The 21,472-nt window shown below is 49.2% G+C and overlaps 1 protein-coding gene across 1 annotated transcript in view; it reads right to left on the bottom strand.

Moving 5' to 3' along the window:
- Positions 1-1,827: 1,827 nt before the first annotated feature.
- Positions 1,828-21,472, bottom strand: part of EDAR (ectodysplasin A receptor) — a 101,035-nt gene continuing 81,390 nt past the window's right edge. The window contains exons 6-12 of the mRNA XM_037015587.2: positions 17,932-18,018; positions 16,331-16,456; positions 16,149-16,223; positions 15,818-15,890; positions 13,279-13,438; positions 12,290-12,350; positions 1,828-4,485 (exon numbers count right to left, since the gene is read on the bottom strand). Coding sequence (XP_036871482.1) covers positions 4,163-4,485; positions 12,290-12,350; positions 13,279-13,438; positions 15,818-15,890; positions 16,149-16,223; positions 16,331-16,456; positions 17,932-18,018 — 905 coding nt within the window. The 3' untranslated portion in view covers positions 1,828-4,162. The remainder of the gene's footprint in view (positions 4,486-12,289; positions 12,351-13,278; positions 13,439-15,817; positions 15,891-16,148; positions 16,224-16,330; positions 16,457-17,931; positions 18,019-21,472) is intronic.

The following is a 21,472-nucleotide window of genomic DNA, read 5'->3' as shown; positions in this document are numbered from 1 at the left end:
CAAAAAAGCCAAGAACCACGTGCATGCACAGCCCCCTTGGGATGCAGAGTGAAGGTGAGCATGGAGGCAGCACCCACCCGGAGGTCTCCGGGGAGGGTCACAGTGAGCCCTGGGGTCAGGTTTTCATAGAAGCAGGAGAACTGCCTTCATGTTAAGTCCAGGCTTGAGCAGATGCCTCTGAGCTTGGACCCTGGGGTAGGTGAGTTCGAGTGCAGGAGCCCTTTAAGCGGCACTTCTCCAATCACTACAGTTGTGTGGGTCTCAGGACTTGAACCCCTTTGGTTTTCAAAATCAGATGTTTTGGGGGCTCAGCTCTCAGATGCATGTCTTAAAAGCTGGTGTGCCTGATGTGGGGTCTGAGCTCTTTGCTCCTCAGGGAACAGCTCCAGGTTTCGAGTTCCCTCCTTGGTGTGGGTAGCCTCTCCTACCCACTTTGATGTGGTTTTCTTCTCATTTGCTCTATATGTAGTCATCGCTCAGCCAGCCTTTAGGTTTTTCAAGAGGAAATTGCTTCATATGTAAGTATAGGCTCAGTGTTGAGGGAAAAGGTGAGTTCAGGATTTTCCTATGTCACCATCATGTACCCTTCAGGTGACCCTTAACAGCTGGTTCTTTGAAAAGATAACATTGGCAAACCTTTGGCTAGACTCATGGGGAAAAAACAGAGGACTTAAATAAATAAAATCAGAAATGAAAGAGTTCTTATTCCAACTGATAACAGAGACACAAAGGATTCTAAGAGATCACTATGAGCAGTGACCATACATGACAGAAGGACTTTGCAGAGGTGACTAAGTTAAGTATCTTGAGCTGGAGAGGTCATTCTGGATTATCTGGGTGGGACCGATGTCAGCCCAAGGGTCCCATTAAGGGAGAGAGGGAAGCAGGAGACTGAGAGAGAAGATGTGGCTATGGAAGCAGGGGTGGAGTGATGTGATCACTGGCTGGGAAGACAGAAGGGAGCCTGAGCCAAGGAATACAGATAGACTCTGGAACTCAGAAAAGGCAGGAAAACAGATTATCTTCTAAAGTCTCCACGAGGAAACCTGTTGAAACCTTGATTTTAGGACTTCTGACTTCCAAACTAAGAGATCATAATTCTGTGGTGCTTTAAACCGTTAGCTTTTGTTACAACAGCCATAGGAAACTAACTTACCTGTGGGTTGTTTGCGTTGTCTGTCCCTATTTTTTGCCTTCCTCTGTCCTAAATTGCAGTTCCTTATATACTTAGGGTGGGGTCAAGTTCCCCGTCCTTGACTCTGGGTTTGCCAAATGGCTTACTTTGGTCAACAGAATGAACTAAAGTGATGGTGTGCTAGTTCCGAGCCCAGACCTGAATGACCTTTCTGTGGTTCTGAGCACATCTACACATCTATTGCTGCCTGATGGAGGCAGGGCTGGGCTGCGTGACAGGGCTGAAGAGGCAGGTGAGAGACAACAGGACAAGTATCCCCAGGTGAGGATGTCCAGCAGGCAGCTGAGCTGCATTGGCTGAGCCCAACCTGTGTCAGCTAGGAACCTCAAACTGACCCCAAATTTTAATAATAAAGGGATTGTGGCTTTAATCCACTGAGTTTGGGGGCAGTTTGCTATGCAGCAGCAGCTAAGTGATACAGTGCCTTATAAAGTAATGATGGCAACTTGCAAGCCATGCTCCAGGTGTGTTTCACATGATCTCATTGTGATACCTGCTTCTGTTGAGTGCATGGGCCAGGCCACAATGCTTTAGGCGGCACATACCTGGCTGGCTCTGACCAGTCAGAACTTTCTCCTCTCACCTGCCTCTCTCCAAGGCCCACAAAGACTCTCACAGAGGCAGTGTGAAGGTCTCCTTTTTATTAGTTTATTGATTGAACTTGTAAAATATAATAAGTTACATAAACAGAATTAGACAAAAAACATTGACAGTTAAGACTTCATTGGCTAAGGGCCATAGCTCTAGCCTGGGGTGTTTCCTAAATGCTTTTAAGTCTGGCAAAATAATGTCTGTCTCTATATGACATGGCATGCGGGATCCCAGCTTTGGTCAGTGGGGATCACTACAGTCTCGGTCTGAATTCCACAGTGGAGGCTAAAGTTCATAGCAGTAAACTTTTCTTGGATTTGTTTCCAAATAAGTAAATAACGACTGAATGTGTGACCATATAAGGACTGGTGCCTTAAAAACAGCCAAGAGTCAGTGAGACGTGGTCTGACGCTGCCTGGAACTCTGGCCCCAGAATCCTAACAGTGTGAAATGGGGCAAAGCCCCGGAGCCAGAGGACAGCTACACCTGCTCTCTCTCTGAGAACGCTCTAGAGAAGCTGCAGGCCATCCCCTAGAGTAGCATGCTCATCACATGTGACATCTGCAGTCGAATTAAGGGGAGGCTTGTATCATCATTATCACAAAGCATAGGACAGGGACGCTGCAGGATTTCAAAGAGAAGCTACGAGGATGGTTAAATACTGCTGTGGAGTAGTCAGCTTATAGGATACAACAGATAGGTTCTGAAACACAGCTGCAAACAGACACAGCAAATGATGATACTAAATATTCACGACCTAATTATGATCCTATCGCAGTATGTTCTACATTCACTGGTGGGAAATTGCTTGTTGGCTTTAAACATATGACTGATTTCCTCCTCCAAAGCATTTCTTCAGTTACGCGATGTAACTTTGAAAACATTGCTTTATAAATCAGAGACTATTTTTAATTTGGTAAAAAACCACAGTCAGACCTATCAGTAGGGAACTCAGCAGTGACTCTACATTAACCCCCTGGCCTGCTCACCACCCTGGCTCCGCAGCACTGGACAGCTGCAAGTGTAATAAGAGAATTTGCCAAGAACAGTGCTGTTTTATTAACCTTATCTGTAAATGTATGCCAAACAATTATAGCTACTGTGAAAACCCCAAATCTCAGTTTTTCTGTTTTATTCTCATTTTACTTGATGACTTACACTGTACTCACTTCCAGGGAGCAGCTCAAAGGCTTGGCATTTCCTGTAGCTCCACCTTCCTTTTTGCTCCCCTGAGCCTTATTTTCCTGACTATAGAATCACAGCCCAACCTCTCATTTGCAGAAGAGAAACAGAAGCCAAGGGAGGGAGAAGGAAGTGGCCCAAGTTGGCAGCACTAGAAGCAGGTCCCTGGACTCTAAGCCCAGGCTCTTTCCTCACTGTGGGGCTTCCTTCTCCTTCCAGCTCAGTAGGCTGGAGTCCGAAACTCTCATACCATGAGCTCATTCACAAGTCTCAGACACTCAAAATCTAGAATAATGCATGGCTGAACTCTTCGGAAGCCACCATTCCCCTTTCTAAGCAGAGCTGGCCACTCATTTCTGTTCAGCAAGACATGTAATTTACATGGCTTGTGTCCTTGAGCATTGCTGCCCCAAAAGGGCCAAATCTGATTGAGGATGAGGGTGGAAGGCAATCCACATGTGATACAAAACCACTGGGCTCCTGGGCCTCGAACTTAGAGCAAGTGAGACTCCTGTACAGGTCTCCCGGACCGGACAAGTCGAGCGAGCTCCCCCATCAGTGACTGGAAGGGCTGTAGGAATACGACGACCTCAAGAATAGGCAGGGTTATCCTAATGAAGCCACATGGGATATTAACAGACTTGTACTGGACCCGAAACAACACACCAAGTGGGGTGTCAGCATTTTGTGGCCATTTTACCATCACCTCAGTGGGAGGCCATCTCCCTCTCCTAGAACTTCTGTTAAGAATCCCCCTCATCCAGGTTGTTTGGTATCTTCTAGCCAAGGATCAGGCTGTTTCTGCCTTGTAGACATTACTCCTGTCTCTCCCTTAAATAGAGGGACCAGACTCTTCATCTAGCATTCCACATTGTTTTGTTCCTTTGATACCAAATAAAGTCCCTTGAATGAGTTAATGGTGGGCTGGCCGGCCGGTGGCTGGGTGAATAAATATGTGTTCTGCCTGGTGAGGTACAGGCAAGCCGTGGGGAGCATCCCAGCTTTACGCTTTGATCTTTGGCTAGACTAGAAGACAGGCCTCCCGTCCTCTTGCTGCCTGGGACAGCCTAAGGCACGTCCTGGTGACAAGGCAGGAGCAGCCTGACCCCTGGCAGCCTGCTGGCTCCGTTCACAGTTCCGGGTCCTTGTCCAATCCGGGCGCAGCCCAGGGAGGACGGTCCACAGGCCTGCTCCTCAGGGGGCGGCGGGCGGCTGGGAGGCAGACAGCACGACGCCAGCCCACTCCAGGATGTCCGCGCACAAGGACTCCACGGCATCCAGCCGCTCAATCTGTACCAGTTTTGTGAGCAGCTCTGGGATGCTGTAGCCTGCCGTGCTGATGCGGTCGAAGAGCTGCATGCCATCTGTCATGCCCCAGATCTCATCCCTCTTCAGCCCAAAGCTCTCGGCAAGGTGGCGCCACGTCTTCACCACGGCCTTCTCGGAGTTGTACGTGGAGCTGAGCATTCGACTTGTCTTCTCAAGGCAATCAAATGGCAGCTCTGTGGGGCTCAGACCTGTGGAGTTGAAGGGCCATGGTCAGACATTGCCAATGGCAGTCAACAGAAGCTCAAAACCATAAAAATTACTTTAAAAACTATCTTTAAAAATTTGTAAAATAAAACAGATGAAATGAAGAAAACCATAGAAAATAATACATAGCTTAGGGCAAACAACACTGAGGACTTTGCTGGCCACGGGAGAAGCCTCTCCATGTGTCCTGATAACAGAAGAGTCTCTCTCCTCCTATGAAAAAACTGCCCCACTGGCTGTTACAGTGATCTGCTCAGGACCATTTTCAGCCGCCACCAAAGTCTCAATACGGGCTGCCCTTAGTTGGGTAACTTTGCCTTACATGGAGCTGGGCTGAGAAGGGGGTCAAGGGACAGCATGATGTCCCTTTATGGAATAGTAGTCACCTTTTTGAAAGGTGCCCTCAAAGATAGCCCAGAGCTGGCCCTATCAGAGCCAATGCAGCAGTCTAATGATTCCCAGTCTTCCATGCATGTCAGGTTCACCTAGGACCATTAAAAAAAAATTGATGTATTTTAACTTCTGGAAGACAGAGTAAACATGCTTTCCCCTATTTCTCCTGGTAAGTACAGCTAAAAACCCTTGACACTGTGTACAAAGCAAACACAAGAAGACTCTGGACAGTGGAGAACAGGCAAACCAACAGGGGCCTCAGGCCTGGAGCAACGGCATGGCGGTGGGCTCCTTAGATTTTCTTTTGCCCCGTTATCCCAGACATGGAGCTGAAAAGTCCAGCAATGCAGAAACACCAACAAATAAAATAGAAACAGCCCCAACAAAAGGCTGTTCCTCTAGTCAGAACGTAGACAAAGAGAAGCTTAGCAAGAAAAAAGCATTCAGACAATAACTGCTTTATTATAGCCCAACATCACAGAAAAACTGGCCCTGCACCCCACCAAGGCCAGGAAGGCTTGAATGGGGCCTGGATGTCCGTCTCGTATTGGCTGTAGCACCACACCAGGGTGGTGTTAGGAATGGCCAGGCAGGGGGCCTGGACTTAGTCATCATCAGTTGGTCATGAGCCTCCCACTCCCTGGAGACCACTTGGAGAAACAGATTTCCACCCCCTTCCCCAACCAGCAATATAAAGGAGTTCCTGCTGGGGTATGAATGAAGACCGTGTGAGGACCTGGATGTCTACCTCCACCTGAAAGGAAGGGGTAGCACCCTCCTCCCCTCCTCCCCTGCCACAGAGGCATCAGAGGGAGCCAGCTGCCACACAAGGTGTGGATAAGCTCCAGAGGCTCACAACGTGACGTGAAACCACGAAGATCCCAAACGACTTAAAAAAGATAGGCAATAGCTGCCGACACTGAGCTAAGTTACAATTATCTGACAAGGATTTTAAAGAAGCCATGAAAAAAATGCCAAATATACTTGAAAAAAATGAAAAAATAGAAAGGATAGCAAAAGATAGAAAACATAAAAAGAAGAGCCCAATAGAAATGTCAGAACTGAAAAATACAATGATCAGGATAAATAGCTGAATAGATATGCTCAACGGCAGAACAAAGACAGGAAGGAATCAGGGAGCCGAATAACCGAATAGAAACCACCTCACTGAAAAGCAGAGACAAACAGGCTGAAAAGCACAGAGCCTCAGGGACCTGTGGGGCTGTGACAAAAGATCTCACATATGTTTCATGGGACCCAAGGAAGAGGAAAGAAAGTGGGGCTGAAAAAAGAAAGAATGGCTAAAAACTTCCTAATCTTGGAAAGAGACATAAGCCTACAGATTTAAGAAACAGAAAACTCCAAAGAGGATGAACCCCCCCAAATTCATATCAAGACACATCATCAATAAGCTTCTTAAAACGGAAGACAAAGAAGTCTTCCAAGTCTTGGAAGCAGCCAGAGGAAGACAACACCCACCCCACAGAGGAGAAGTGGTTCGGGCAGCAGTGCTTCTCTCACGAGAAACCTGGAGACCAGAGGAAAACTGCGAAGTATTTTCAAGTCCTGGAAGAAAAGAACTGTCAATCTAGTATCCAATACCCAGTGAAAATACCCTTTAGAATTAAAGGGGAAATCAAGACATTTTCAGGCTGAAGGAAAACAAAGAGAATTTGCCACCAGCAGACCTGCCTTAAATGAATAATCAAAGAAGATCTCCGCCAAACAGAAAGGAAGTGGTAAAAGAATAAATCTTGGAACATCAAAAAAGGACACAGTAAGCAAAATATGGGTAAATACCATAGGCTTTCATTTTTCCTCGCATGTGTTCTGAATCATGTTTGCCAGTTGAAGCAACTGATGTGGCTCTAAATATATGCAGAGGAAGTATTTGAGACAACTATAAACAGGAAGTCATAAAGGAAAGTAAGCTTTCCATACCTCATTCAGGCTAGTAAAATGATGGCACCAGGACATTATGATCAGTTATGTATATATAGCACATAGAGAAACTACTAAAATAGCTATGGAAAAAGATGCACTGAAAACACATCAAATGTATCAATCAAAGAACATAAAAATGGATTTCTGAAACATGTTCAAGTGACCCAAAGGAAAGCAGGAAAAATAAAATAGAGAAATGAAAACAGAGACAACAAACAGTAAACAAAAAATAAAATACTAGTCTTAAAACCTAACATGTCAATAGCTACATTAAATGTAAATAGCTTAACTGCCAACTAAAAGAGCTTGTATCTATAAGAAACTCATGTTGGGCAGGTTGAATGTAAAAAGAAGAATGGAAAAGATATATCTTGTAAACTTTAATAAAAAAGAAGCAGAAGTGGCTGTCATATCAGATAAAGTAGACTTCAGAACAAACGAAATTCCCAGAGACAGAGAGGGACATTATCTAATGATAAAGGGGTCAATCCACTAAGAAGACAAAGAAATCCTAAATGTGTAAGCATCAAACCACAGAGCTCCAAAATATCTGAAGCAAAAAGCGACAGAACTGAAAGGAGAAACAGACAAATCCACAAGTACACTTAGAGACTTTCATACCTCCCCCCTCAGTAATTAAAGGAATAATTAATCCTCAAGAGCACTGTCAACCAACAGAATCCAATTGACATTCATGGGACACTCCATCCAAGAGAAACAGAATATACATTCTTTTCACTAGTAAGTCTTAAACTTCAACAGAAGAATTTAAAAGAATCAAAATTATACAGTGACAGACCACGGTGGAATCAAACTATATAATCAGTAACAGAAAGATAACAGGAAAAGCACACACTTGCAAATTAAACAACACACTTTTGGGGGTGGGGTGGTAGGGATTGAATTTGGTTCATTACATTTATTTCCCCAAGAAGTTAATGTATTTAAAGACATGGTTTATTTTTCAAGTGGAGAAACACTGTTTTCAGACCTTGATTAAGTTTCTGCCAGTTCCTTTGACTTTCTTTCCTAAAAATATTGATTTGTATGTATGGGAGGAGGGAGAAAAGATGTGGGGTCATCATTGTTCAGGGAGGTTCCAGAGCCAAAGGCTGCTGGTGCTTTCCAGGCAGGGGAAAGTCACCAGCTCACTTCCTGCTCTGTGTGCTGCCTCCCACCATGAGGAGAGCCACTGGGTGGAGGGACTGCACAGTGCCCGCCTCCACTGCACTGCGGGAGCTCCATGCTGCAGCAGGCTGACACTACTGTGAATGCGCTTGGTGTGGTTTAAGGACTACACAACACATTTCTAAATTATCCATGGGAAATTTTAAAAATGAATGAAATTGATTTAGAAAAATTTCAAGGGAAATTAAAAAAATGAAAATACAAAATATCAAAACTTGTAGACACAGTTAAAATAGCAACTGAGAGGGATATTTGGATCACAAACAATTACTCAAGCACCCAGAAAAAGTTTAGCAAAATAAACCCAAAGCAAACAGAAGGAATGATATAATGAAGATAAAGGCAGTAATCAAAGAACTTGAAAAGAGAAAAACAATAAACATGAAAAGACCAGTTCTTTGAAAAGATCAATAAAATAGACAAATCTCTAGTAAGATTGAAAAAGGAAAAATAAAGACACAAATTACCAACATGCAGTAATGTAAAAGGGGATACAGACCCTGCAGAAACAAAAAGATGCTACAGCAATACTGCAAGCAACTGTACACACACGCATTTGACAAAAAGCATAAACTACCACAACTCACTCAATATGAAATAGATTATTTGCATAGCCTTATAACTATTAAAGAAACATAATTTGTAATTTTAAAAATCTCTCAAAAAGAAATGTCTATACCCATATAGTCTCACTGGAGAACTCTACCAAACATTCAAAGAAGAATTAATGCCAATTCTATATAATTTCTTCTGGAAAGTAGAAAAGGAGGAAAGACTCTCCAACTTACTCTATGAAGCTAGTATTAGCTTGATGCCAAAACCAGATAAAGACAGCACGAAAAAACAAAATTACCACTATTCCTCATGAATATAGATGCAAAATCCTTAACAAAATTTTAGCAAACATGATCAACAACATATAAAAAGAATTATACACCACAAGTGAGCTTTATTCCAGAGATGCAATATTCAATATTTAAAAATTAATGTAATCAGTTCACAAAATTAATGTGTAATATCTGCAAAAAACCTAGGAATGTGAAAAACCGAGTGCTTTTACTTTGGGATCAGAACGAAGGCAGGGATTTCTGCTTTGATCTCTCTTATTTGACACAGTGCTGAAAGTCATAGCCAGCACAATAAATCAAGAAATGGCAGACAGGTTGGATAAAAGTATCCCCACTTGCTAATGTGATCATCTTTGTATAAAATCTTAAGAAATCTACATTACTCATAGACCTTATAAGTGAGTTTGGCAAGGTCATGATACAAGATAAACATACAAAAATCACTTATATTTCTGTATGCTAACAATTAATAGACACTGAAATTAAAATTCATTAACAATTATTCAAAACACAAATGAAAATTTGGGTATTAATCTGGCAAAATATATACAGGACTTGCATTCTGAAACTACATAATGCTGATGAAAGAAATCAAAGAAAATCTAAATAAGAAGAGACCTACTATTTTCATGGATTAGAATACTTAGTAAAAATGTCAAATTTCCCCAAACCTTAGTATACAGGTTTGAGGTAATTCCTATCAAAATCCAGCAAAATATTTTGTAGATATAGGGGAAGGTATCCTAAAATTTATATGTGGAGGCAAAAGAACTATAATAGCTAGAATAATTCTGAAGAGAAAGAAAAGTGGGAGCAGTCAGCCTATCTGACGTCAGGACTGAACCATATACAATAGTAATTGGGACAGCGGTGTTAGAGGACCAGACACATGATCAGTGCGACACAACAGAGCTCAGAGAACAGACCGGCACCCACACACCTGAGTTGATTTCTGACAAATACGCAATTCAATGGAGGGAAGGTAGCCTCTCAGCAAATGGTGCTGCAGCAAATTACTTCCAGAGGCAAAAAATGAATCTCAGCCTAAGTCTCATATCTTATATAAAATTAACTCCGACTGATCAGGGACTGAAATGCAAAACATAAACTATGAAACTTAGAAACAAAAGGAAAAATCTTTGGGATCTGTAAAAGGAAACTTGGTAAGTCTGACTTACTGAACTTTAAAACTCTGCTCCATGAAAGACCCTATTAAGAGAATGAAAAAACAAGCTACAAAGTGGAGAAAATGTGTGCAAATCACATCACAGGACTACTATCTGGAACTTTAAAAACTCAAAAATTCAACAGCAAAAAAATTATGCAGCCCAACTGGAAAATGGACAAAAGAAGAACATTCACTGAAGGGGACATACGGATGGCAAGTAAGCACACGCAAAGATGTTCAAACATCAGGAAAATGCAAATTAAAACCACAATGAGAGATCAGAACACATCTATCAAAATAACTAAAATAAAAAATAGTAACACCACCAAATGCTGGCGAAGAAGTGGAGAAACTGTACCATTCATCCATAGCTGGTGGGAAGGTATACTGTACGGCCACTTTGGGAAACAGTTTGGCAGTTTTTTAAAACTCTAAAAATGCAACTACCATATGATCCAATAATTGTATTCCCAGGCATTTATTCCAGAGAAATGACTTCTGTTCACATAAAATCCTGCACATGACTACTCATGAGTTTCATCTCCATAATAGCCCCAAACTGGAAACCAAGATGTTCTAAAAGGGATGAATGATTAAACAAATGGTGGTACCTCCTTAACATGGGCTACCACAAAGGAAGACAGGGACACACTCCCATATGTGCAACACCCTGTGTGAACCTCCAGTGAATCACACTGTATGAAAAAGCCCTTTGCAGGAGGTTACACATGCCCAACTGCACTTCCATAACATCCTTGAAATGACACAATTACGAGAATGAGGAGCAGATAAGTGGTTGTCCAGCTAAGGAGAGGGTGGGGTGGGGGAAGTGGATGTGGCTTTAAAAGGGCAGCAGGAGGGCCAGAGATGGAGTGGTGTGGCAGTGTCAGTGCCCTGGTTGTGACTTTTAGGGATGTTTGGCAAGATTTTACCACTGGGAGGAACTGAGTAAAGGCTAAGAGGCAGTGTCTCTAACTGCTCGTTGGGAATCTACAACAACCTCAGAATTAAATGTTCATTTAAAAACAAAACAAAAGGATATATTGATGCCTGGGATTCTAACCCCAGACATTGCACCGTGGAGCAGGCAGGGTGGCTGGGCACCGCTAGTCTGAGGTTCTCAGCCTTGGCTCTGTGCACATCACCTTGAGGTTATGAGGCACACCTCACACCTGGGCAGCCAGACAGTGGTCCTTCCCCACCCACTCTCACTGGCAGGCCCCTCTTTCCTGTGGAGTTCCTAAGATTAATTTGAAAGCCGCTGTCCTAAGGGTGTGGGCTCTTAAAGCTAAGACATCCCTTGGAACAGAGAAAAGAGGTCCAGGCCGACAGAAGAGCCTCCACTAGACAGCTGCAGGCCCGGCCGCACCAGGCTTGGTAGGCAGGCTAATCCTGGAGCATGTGCATCGAGAGAGAGGTGCTACCTGCCAGCAGGCAGCCAGGTACATTTCCTGGACCCTGGAACTTGCCTTCAGAAGAGTTATTTCTGGCCAATGATACCATCTCACCAGAAGGCCTGTTCCAGGCTCAGGTTGCAGGGCTGGGCCTGCACAGGGAGAAGAGAGGGCGCCAGGCCCCAGGCCTGCTGAGGAGCTGACAGGGATGTGCCTGGAAGGACCCTGACGGACCAGAGGCCGGCCACTGGACAAGGCAGGCGAAGTGGGCCAACATCAGTGACGAGGGTTTCTATCTCCTGGAGATAGAAGGTAATTTAGCGACTGGATCTGGAAGACAATGGGGTGTGGATTGCTTCAGATAGAAAAGTTTATATTCTTAGTCCTGCTGCCTTGACTCTCCCATTCTCATACCACAGTGATGGTAAGACAGGCTGACTGCTTTCTCGGGAGGCATCTTCACGAAGGGGACACACCATGAACTTCTAGGGACACACGAGTTACCAGTGAGCAACCGACTGTCCAAGATTTCTAAGATGGTAATGCCTGAGGAGGGGACTCGCAGCCTAGCACCTGGGAGTCCTGACCTCACGTGTCCCCAGGCAGGTTCTGCACGGGGCTGAGGGCTGAGTGTCCTGGAGGGAAGGGCCACGGCATGTGCTGTGGAAATGTGTTCAAACAGCTGGCAGCTGAACTGCCTCCCGATACGGACATGACACGCAGGGTGGGCGACCTCCTTTGCCCCTCCCAGGAGCACCGGGCCTCCATCCTAAGGCGCCTCCCAGCAGCCAGCTGGGGCTGACCCTTGGGAAACCTAGGGTGGGGTGTCATCGAGCAGTGTCTCTGTGCTCACCTTCAACCACTCCACACACATTGGTGTACACATCCAATATCTTTTTCCTTCGACTTTGAATCTATGAGAAAAGAGAATGTTCAGGAAGGGAGACAGAGGTGGCAAACCAAGAACCAAGCCATCTATGTCAGGCCAGTTGTTGCCCGGACTTCCCACCAGGAAGGTTGCACTGAGCCCTCACACCATCTCCACCATGATTCTCAGGGAGAGGGCCTCCCCTCTGGGCTCTCCAGAGGGCTTGAGGCTCCGCTGGGCGTGCACTCGGAGACCACCGGAGGCTTCCGAGGCTGGCTGTTGGGGCAGCTGGGGGCTGTTGGGGCAGCTGGGAGCTGTTGCTGCTCCTGCCGCAGTGCACAGAGCTGAGCAGGGCCACCTTCTCCCCAGAGTGTGAGGCCCTCGCCAAACAGGTGCAGAAGCAGCCCTGGGAAGGCCCTGTGCCCTATGGGAGCTTCAGGCTTCCGGCAGTGCCAGGCCCTTTGCAGAGATCCTCCAGCTTGGCATCCCATCAGGACCCAGGCCAGGTCCAGCTTCCCAGCTGGACAGGTTTACCATGAGCAGTGCTACCTAGCAACAGCTGACAGTGTGACCATTCTCCAGCAGGGCAGGCCTGTGCTCATCTTTGCACATGCCCCAGGGCTCGTTCCAAGGTGCCTGCTTTACGTGACCAGCCACGTGGACCACTGTCATGTGAAAAATGCCTACTGTGTGTGTGTGTACACCAGATACACATATTTGGTGGGATGTATACCAGTATGGCATTCTGGGCAATTAACCATTACCTCTTTGCTTATCATTCCTCTCATTTTCTTCTATAAACCTATATAGTAAGGGAAATAGTTTTCTATTTTTTTAATATCTTGTTTTAAACCTGCCACTTCCTCTAGGCTCCTGTGTTAGGCCTGTGGAAGAAATGCCACCCCCTCCCCCGGCACTTATCCCAAGATAAGTGGGATGCCTGAGCCCAGTGTGCATGGCCTGCCAGACCTCACCCCGGCCGTCTTGGTGGTGGTGGCTGGCTTCTCCCTGGCCAGGTGCACCAGCGACAGCAGGCACAGCTCAGGGGAGCCCTGCTTGTCGGGGGCGGGCTCCTCATCACTGTCCATGCTCCTGCCCAGCAGCTGCTCGTTCTCAGACGAGGCGTCATTCTCACTGTGGAAACAAGAGGGTGTCTGTTAATAGGACCATGCTGGGGACCATCAGGACTCAGTGGCCTGTCCCTCATGCTCTTCCTGAGCAGTTCATGCACACAAGGCATGGGAACACGAGCTGAGAAGCACACGCCCTGCTCTCTGCTCTTTTCAAAACAAGTGACCCAGTGCGGGGCGGCCCACAGGTGCTGTGTGACAGCACCACAAGGTACCCTGCCAGATCCTCAGGGTCATGGAGGTGCCAGTGAGTTGAGAACAGCCTCCATGCATCTCTCCAGCCCTGCCAGGCTCCGCTGAGGTTTTCTGATTATGAAGCTCTTCCTACATTTAATCTAGATAAGCATCAAATTCAGCCTGGTGTCTTCACTTAGCAAAAAAGTTTACATGGCCAGGCTGCAGCCATGCAAGCTCTCTGGAATGACTGAAACAAAGCTGAACAGAACCTGTGTCTGGGGACTTGGCTAGGTAACTAGGGGTGACCTGGCTGAACTGTGTGGTCATGGGTGGGAGGGGCTTTTGGAAATCCCACAGGAAGGCAGGGGGCTCACTGTCCATGGCCCTCGGCACATGTGGATTGGAGCTTGAACTCTCCGAGTCATTCTAAGTGTATGAAAAGCAACATTCTGTGGTTTAGCTGCAGTCTTATTAAGAATTATATTTGCTGGCAACTGGATAACAATAATGAAGCCTACATTCAAATGCAACCCTAGAGGCAGGATGGCACCAACAGAAGAAGGGTTGGGGAGGCCCAGAAAGTCTCAGGGCCTCAGAGGGAGCTGGCTGGCCTGCCGCTGTCCCCAGCAGACAGCAGGCAAGGCACAAAGCTCTGCTGTCCCTGGAGACCACTGGGCAGCCGCACATCCTTCCCCTAAGACCTGAGAGCAGGCGGAGGGACTTGTCTTACATAGCACAATCGTCAGGTTTTAACTTATTTAATATTTGTGTACGAGATGAGTACTATTTTTCCAAGTCAGATCCCCCAATTTTCTCTCAATCTTTGGATGAAACTTAAGTCACAGGACACATCCCTGCTCTTTGAGCAACTTTGTTTCTACTTTGGGAATGAGAGAAGGCTGGAGGGACAGAGGACAGGCTGCCACAGGACATGGAAGGGCACAGTGGTGAGCCCAGCCTGGCCTCGGCCCCAGGACAGCAGCCTGGGACAGGGTGCAGCCTATTCAAGGCACACAGAGTTGCTTAGAGCATGAATTATCAGGGATTTGGAAAATGATCAGCGGCCAGAGGCACTTCAGGAAATACTGCTCTCTAAGGGCTGCTGAGGGGAATGCTCACAACCTGCTTTTCTTTCCCAGCATGCGAAGACAGCGTGACTGAAGTTTGCTTCCTGCCCTTGTCTCAGGAGTATTGAAAAATGCTGGCATTTTCCAAATGCAGGAACATGTTTAGAAGTGCCTTACAAATGTCAAAGCTCCCCACAAACATCTGGATTCATGATCACTACCAAACAGGAAAGGCTGGTGTGTCCAGGCACCATGGAAGGATCCCAGGCAGGGCCAGGTGAGGGGGTCCTGCACCAGTGGAGGGGCATCTTCTGGCTTCTGTGTTGCCACCTGACCGTAGGGCAGAGGCCTGGCAGGGGACCAATGCCATGAGGTAGGTATTTGGAACCTAAGCAGGAGGACCAAGTCCAGGTGACCATCTAGGGGGCAAATGGCAAGTTAACTTCCCTCTATCCTGTATTATAAAGTTTGGGCTGATTCCACATCCAGTGTGTGGTAAATAGGGTAGAAACTTCATGTAAAAACTCTTCCTTAGGAGTCCTTACTTCACCATGTGTTGGTGGTTGGCCCAGAGCCTGCAGAGCACAGAGTCAAATGGGCTGCACTGGGCGCCCTGCCCGGCTGCTCACTGAGCACGTGACTTCAAGCATGTGACAGCTTCCAGGCCTTGGCTTCCTATGAACAGGAAAATCTTAGCCCTTGCTGACAGGGCTCGGGGAGGTGCACATGCGGGTTTCACATGTGTCCTTCCAGCTGTGGCACTCGTGGTGTCACGTCACTGTGGAGAACGGGCACAGGAAGCTCTGGGGCCTGCACATGGAAGGCAGGCGGTGAAGAGGAAGGTCCGGGGGGCCTGGCCCTGGCAGAGGGGAGCAGGCCTGGCCCGGTGTTAACTGCTGGCCCTCATGCTGCCTGGTCCCTACTTCAGGTCAGGGGTGAGGCTGAGGCCTGATGCAGGCCTGGACCCCTGCGCCCTCTGGAGCCATCCCACACCACCTCCAGGAAGTCACCAGGCTCCTTGGCGCACTTCCTGCCTGGAGTGCCCCACTCCCTTTCCTGCTCAGGACCCCAGAGGGCACCTGACTGCAGCCTGGGACTGGGGCTGCTCCACTGAAAGGGGCTGCCTCAGCTCGACTTACTTCTTGACAGCCTTTGCTGGGGCTGCTGTCAGCTTCTCGAATTCGTCCTTCTCAGAGAAAATCACCACACTGTCTGTGGGTAAACGAGAGGGCCAGAGGGGAAGAGTCAGAGTGGGCTCAGCTCCGAGCTTGCCCTTCCCTGTTCGCTTCCCCTCAGCACACCTGCCTGGTCACCAAGCCACGGCGCCCCAAGGACGAAGTGCAACGTGGGCACCCACATGCCTTGCTGTGGCCACATCCCCAGGGCATGGGGCGCGAGCACCTAGGAGGGCAGGCTGCCCGGCGGTGGTGACAGAGACGGACACACGCTTGGGGCGCTCTGTGTGCTGACCTTGGGCCTCTTTCTTCTCCTCTTCCTGGCTCACTCGGGTTTCCACGCTCTTCCCTGGGTGGCTGGTGCAGCAGGCTGGCAGGAAGAACAGGGCGTGAGCAGGCCAGCTCACCAGCAGGGCGAGGGGACGGAGCCACAGAGGCGAAGGGTGCAGGGCAGGAAGGGGTGTGGGCGGAAGTCACCTGGGGCAGGAGGCTTCGTCCTTGTGATGTAGAACATGATTATGAGGACTATGGCGACGGCCATCATGAAGATGGTGGACATGGCGATGATGAGGGCTGTGGCCAGGTGCCCTTGGCCTGAGAGCTCTGCCAGGGTTGGGGAAAGAAGGCAACAATTGAGGGCTCCAGGGACCCCCAGGAACTGCAGGCAGGCAGGGCCCCCCTCCTCAAGGACCCAGCCACCCCAGGGACACTGCCAGGGGACTCTCGGAATCCAGCATACTGGCTTAGTCTGAGAACCAAGGCCTGCAAGCATGCTCTGACCACCGTGTCAGGGCCCCCCGAGCTGCCCTTGCTGGTCTCAACCGAGGCCCATCCAGACTTGCACAGGGTGCATGGTTTGGGTTCACTCCATTGTTCCTGGGGTGCCTGCTCTTGGGACTTTGGGGGAGCAATGTGGGTTGTAGAGAGGAGGAGGGGCCTGGGAGAAAGTGTCCTGAACACAGTTCCAACCAAGTTTTTTCCAGGCAAAAGCCAGGATGCAATATCACCTGTGAGAATGAGAGATGTTATTCTGGATTTGGCCCTATCTTTGTGTTTCAAGCAGTTTAACCTAAGTGTGATAGTGAGAGTCCCAGGGCAAAGGTGGAGCCCAGGCTGACACCCCCGAGGCAGTCTTTGCCCCAGGGAAATTGCCCATTTCCCGAATGTCTGCTGTTGCCGTGTAGAAGGCCCTGATGGTCGCTCTACTTCTCTGAAATATGCAAATTGGAGTCCTGTTCTCCTGAAGCAGGGTCCTGGTTAGCCACCGCTCACATGGAAAAGGGCCAGCATGAAAGGCACCAGGCGCTGCCTGAGGGAGGCCACCCGGTCGGCAGCTGGGTGTCTGCAGGGCCGGCCTCAGGCCGTCACCTGGGGTGTCATCATATAGCTGCCAGGTGTGGATGATTACAAATGTCTAATATTCGGTGTTGTGTGCCACTTCTCCTGAGTCCCAGTGGGAATAAGATTCATACTTCCTAGCAGAACCTTCCTACTCTGACGCTCCCTAGGGGTGACTGCCTAAGCGTCAGGTCTGGGGAGTGACAGCGGGGCTGGTGTGCTCAGGGCACCCAGGGATTCTGACATCCTCCAGCCCCACCGAGGCCTGTGCCTTAGATAACGAAGGAATTAAAGGCATGAGGCTGTGTTCTCAACTGTGGACCTGGGGGGTGGTCCCCCTTGATTCTGCCATCCCTAAGGGTTTAGGGAGTGAAGCACAGTCATTGCGAAGGACCCTGACACTGAGAGGTGGGCAGGCTCTCTGAGGCAGCCCCGGAGCTGCTGTGGCGCAGGCGCAGCCAAGCCTCTGCCCCTGGCTGCCTGCGCCCAGCACTACGCCTGCCGCCTGGAACAGGAGTGCTTCTTTAGCAGCTCGTTCTCGTGGTCCGGGCTCCCTCGGAGACCCCAGCTCCACTCCTCGCAGACATCAGCACTCCCAGGTGAGTAGGGTGCTGGCGCGACAGCCCCATCGGAGAAGCCAGGGGGAAGGGCTCCCAGCCATCCCGTGGAGTCCCCATCTCCCTGCAGTCGCCTCCATTCCGCCTGCCTTCTTGGGGGCTGCCAGCGTCCGCGGCCCTTACCTTTGTGGGCATGCTGGAAAGGGGACCGGGTGCTGCTGCCCAAGGAATCGGGCACGTTGGCTGGGACCCCTGGGCTGGCTCCCGCACCTGCAAGGGGCACAGTCCGAGTTGCGCCAGAAGCCCTCCTTCAGACCCCATGCTGGCCACAGCACCCACTCCCCCAGGACTCTGGGTCCCCGGACTCAGGCGGGGATGGGAGTGGGAAGCACCTTCACTTTGGAAGTGTTTGCTGGCCTCCCACTGAGGTCAGAACGCCCTCTCAGTGGGAAGACACTCAGCAAATAAGCAAACAGCTCTGGGGGAGTGTGCGAACTACCAGCTCAGCTTCCAAGATAAAGTATATGTGATGTATGCCATCCACAGGGATGAAAAGGTGTGTGTAGCAGTATAATGGAAAACACACATGCACAAAATAAAAGAATTACCCACAATCTCACTGTCTAAATTTGACATTTTGGTGTATTTTCCTGTAGGATTTTCCCATGATTGGCTTTTTTAGAGTTGTGACCAAATTGTTAAGAGCAGAGACGACTTCTGCCTTTCCTCAAAACGGTGATTCATAAAACTCCCCTTCGATGTAAAAAGCATCACGTAGCAGGGAGGAAATGGAAGGTAATTTTATGATCCATCAAGTCAGTGAGACAAACAAAAATGCTTTGCACAGAAAAGTTGACATCATGATGGTCAGTCTTCCTTTAGGCCAGACTTGAGTTTTGCAATGAATAAAAATGATCACATTTCAGGTAAGTTTCGTCCTGTCTGGTTTTTGTCTCTACCAGTTCTGGAGTAATCCGTGAAGTGGGTTTGCATGCTCCTGAGTAAGGCCAGGTGAGCCAGCCTCCCTGGAATCAATGGGCACTGGTCCCCCCCGGCAGCCCAGCAGGCGACCAGCCCATGCCAGGATGCCGGTCAGCTCATTGCGAGGCTGCCAGGACTAACAGGCTTCATTGCTTTAAGCCAGGACATGAATCCTGGGAGTGGCTGCACCACCCTCTGCGCCGTGCTCATTGGGGAAGGTAGCTGTCGCTGGGCCTGAGAAGTGGCAAAGACGCAGGCTCTTCAGGCCACAGACCCCACTGTTTGGAAGCACTGAGTGGTGGGAAGACAGACACCCCCTCGCTGAGCCCAGGATGGGGACTGGCAAGGCCCTCCTGGCCCACAGTCGGGCAGTTTTCCACATCGCGTAAAACACCCTGTAGCCAAGTCGGATGCGCAGAACCAGCAGCGGCTCCTCTCTGATTTGCTGCTTCAGGAGCCCAGGGCCTTTATACTTCTCTGGAGCTCCTGGCCTCTGCCCCTTGCCTGGTCTCAATCACCTGTGATTGGCTCCAAGGTGGGCGGGCTGCCCTGATCACTGCACAGAGGACAGGGCAGTCCCTCCCTCCAAGGCTGCTATGAGTTCTGTGGTCCTGTTTCTTTCCTTCTTTCTCCCCAATGGCTGATCACTGGGACTGCTTCTCAGCTCTCCCCCCAAAGCAGGGAGCTGCTGAGCAGTGGAATGGGGTACCACGGGTGGAGGTGACCTGCTCAGAGCACAGGCGGCATGTTGTTACCAGGCCCCTGGCTCGTGTCCCTGGGGGCCGTCCTTCCTCCCTGTGACGGCCAGCTGGCATGGGAAGTGGGGCAGGGTGGGTGGTAGCAGGAGGCAGGTCACTGATGATAGCTGGACGGATCGCTTCTTCCTCCCTGCCCAGGTCTTCCTGCATCTGTGGTTCCCTGAGTGTGGTCCCTGTTGGTGTCCAGAGCCTAGAGACATTTCTTGGCTTTTCTGGAGGATAAAGAGAAGCTTTGCCCTGTCCTACCCCCAAACTCAGGATTAATCTCTGCTTTTTAATTTAACCTTCTCACCTGGCCAGGGCCTGTCAGGGAAGGTGCCGGGGTGGGCAAAGAACAGAGATGGAGGCCCTGCCTTCTACCCACAGACATGCTGATCCCTTGCAAGCCTTCCAGCCTGATGGGGTGGGCGTCAGATTCTAGCCCCATTTGCATCATGCTGGGAAGCAGCCCATAAAGCTTCATCCTGGCAAGTGAGAAAAAGCAGCATGGGGCACAGCTTCAAACATAATGTGGTTTCCTTTTCAAGAGCAAATGGGGCACAAAAAGTGAAGCTAATCTGTCTGTTTGGTAAGGTACTAATGGAGCTTAAGCTATGTCATCAGGAAAATAAAACAACCATGGGGTCTCTTTATGGCTTTGTTATCTTTTTCTCTTTTTGTCTCTTTCAGCTGCGGCTTGCTGACTGAGACTGGGTGAAAGGGGATAGGCAGGGGACACAAATACACCCAGGCTGTGGTCTACCAAGGGACAATGAGAGCAGTCCAGCAGCACACACACAGCAAATGCCTTTGCACAGATGGGTGGGGCCAGTTAGCAATGACATCACCGAACACCACAAGCAGGCTCCCGCAAGTCCATAATGAACATGTCACCTCACCCCATGCCCCTCCTGCCCATGCCTCTACCCTGATTTACTGGACATTGCCCCTAACTGAACAGCCCTGGGCTGCAGTCCTGGGTGGGCTGATCTCTGGGCTGGTCAGAAAAACTTTCTGTTCTGAGCATGTCCTGGGGTGAGAAGAAGGCTGGGCAGGAAGGCTGCATGACTAGAGGTCTATCTCTGAGGGGTGGTGGTCTTAGGACACATGTCCTACCCACTAGGAGCCTGCACGGCACAGTTCTCAGCACTAACAAAGGCATTTAATGTCTGGGAGGTTTCCCTCTGCTCCAACAGGTGCTGTGTATTTTGGGTTCATCTGGCCTCCTTGGAATAGATTGTTTGATGAAAATGTTTCTCAGTTTGCCTGTTTAGGACTGACTTGACTGTGACAGCTGCCGAGGGTGCGCGGTGGCTCCACACACCTAGGGGTAGAGCCTGGGGCGCTGGGTGGAGCCCCTAGACCTTGGTTGCTCACCATGGAGCCGCAGAGCTGGCTAGAAACTCAGTCTTGGAACTCGCCCCAGACCTGCTGCATTGCAGTCAGTTTATTAACAGGACCGTGGTGGCAGTGTGTACATTCAAGGTTGAGAAACACATTAGGAGCTGACGGAAACCAGCATTTGGGGATGTGAAACCAGCCAGCTCACACGCGAGTTAGCTCTGTGTTGGGCACACATGACGGTGTCCACACAGGAGCTTGCCATGCGCTCCTGAGTGGGGTCCCCCAAAGGCGTGCGGCCCACCCAGATCAGGGCTCATGGTCACTGACAAGTGATAACAAGAATGGCACGACGGAGCATAGGGTAGGTGCCAGGCCCAGTGCCATCTCCCTGAACCCCGGCTCTCCGAGAGACACTTGTGTCCCTGTGAGCTGGGCCAGGAGGTCAGGGTGAGGACAGCCTGCCTAGGGCAGGTGTGGCAGTGACACCAGCACACTGTGCACGGCCCTTGGGGCACTGGAGCGGGCGTTGCATATGGCATCTCAGCCCCGCCACTTGAATCTCCCCATTTTGTGGATGAGGAAAATGAGATACAAAGTCCAGTAACTTTGCCAGGAATGGGGACTCCGTGAGACCTAAATCTTATGCTACATGGGTTGTTCCC

The sequence above is a fragment of the Manis javanica genome, chromosome 1, assembly GCF_040802235.1.
Source record: "Manis javanica isolate MJ-LG chromosome 1, MJ_LKY, whole genome shotgun sequence".
NCBI classification, from domain to species: domain Eukaryota; kingdom Metazoa; phylum Chordata; class Mammalia; order Pholidota; family Manidae; genus Manis; species Manis javanica.
Note: the sequence above shows the minus strand (reverse complement) of the source record. Positions and strands in the feature narration are given on the sequence as shown.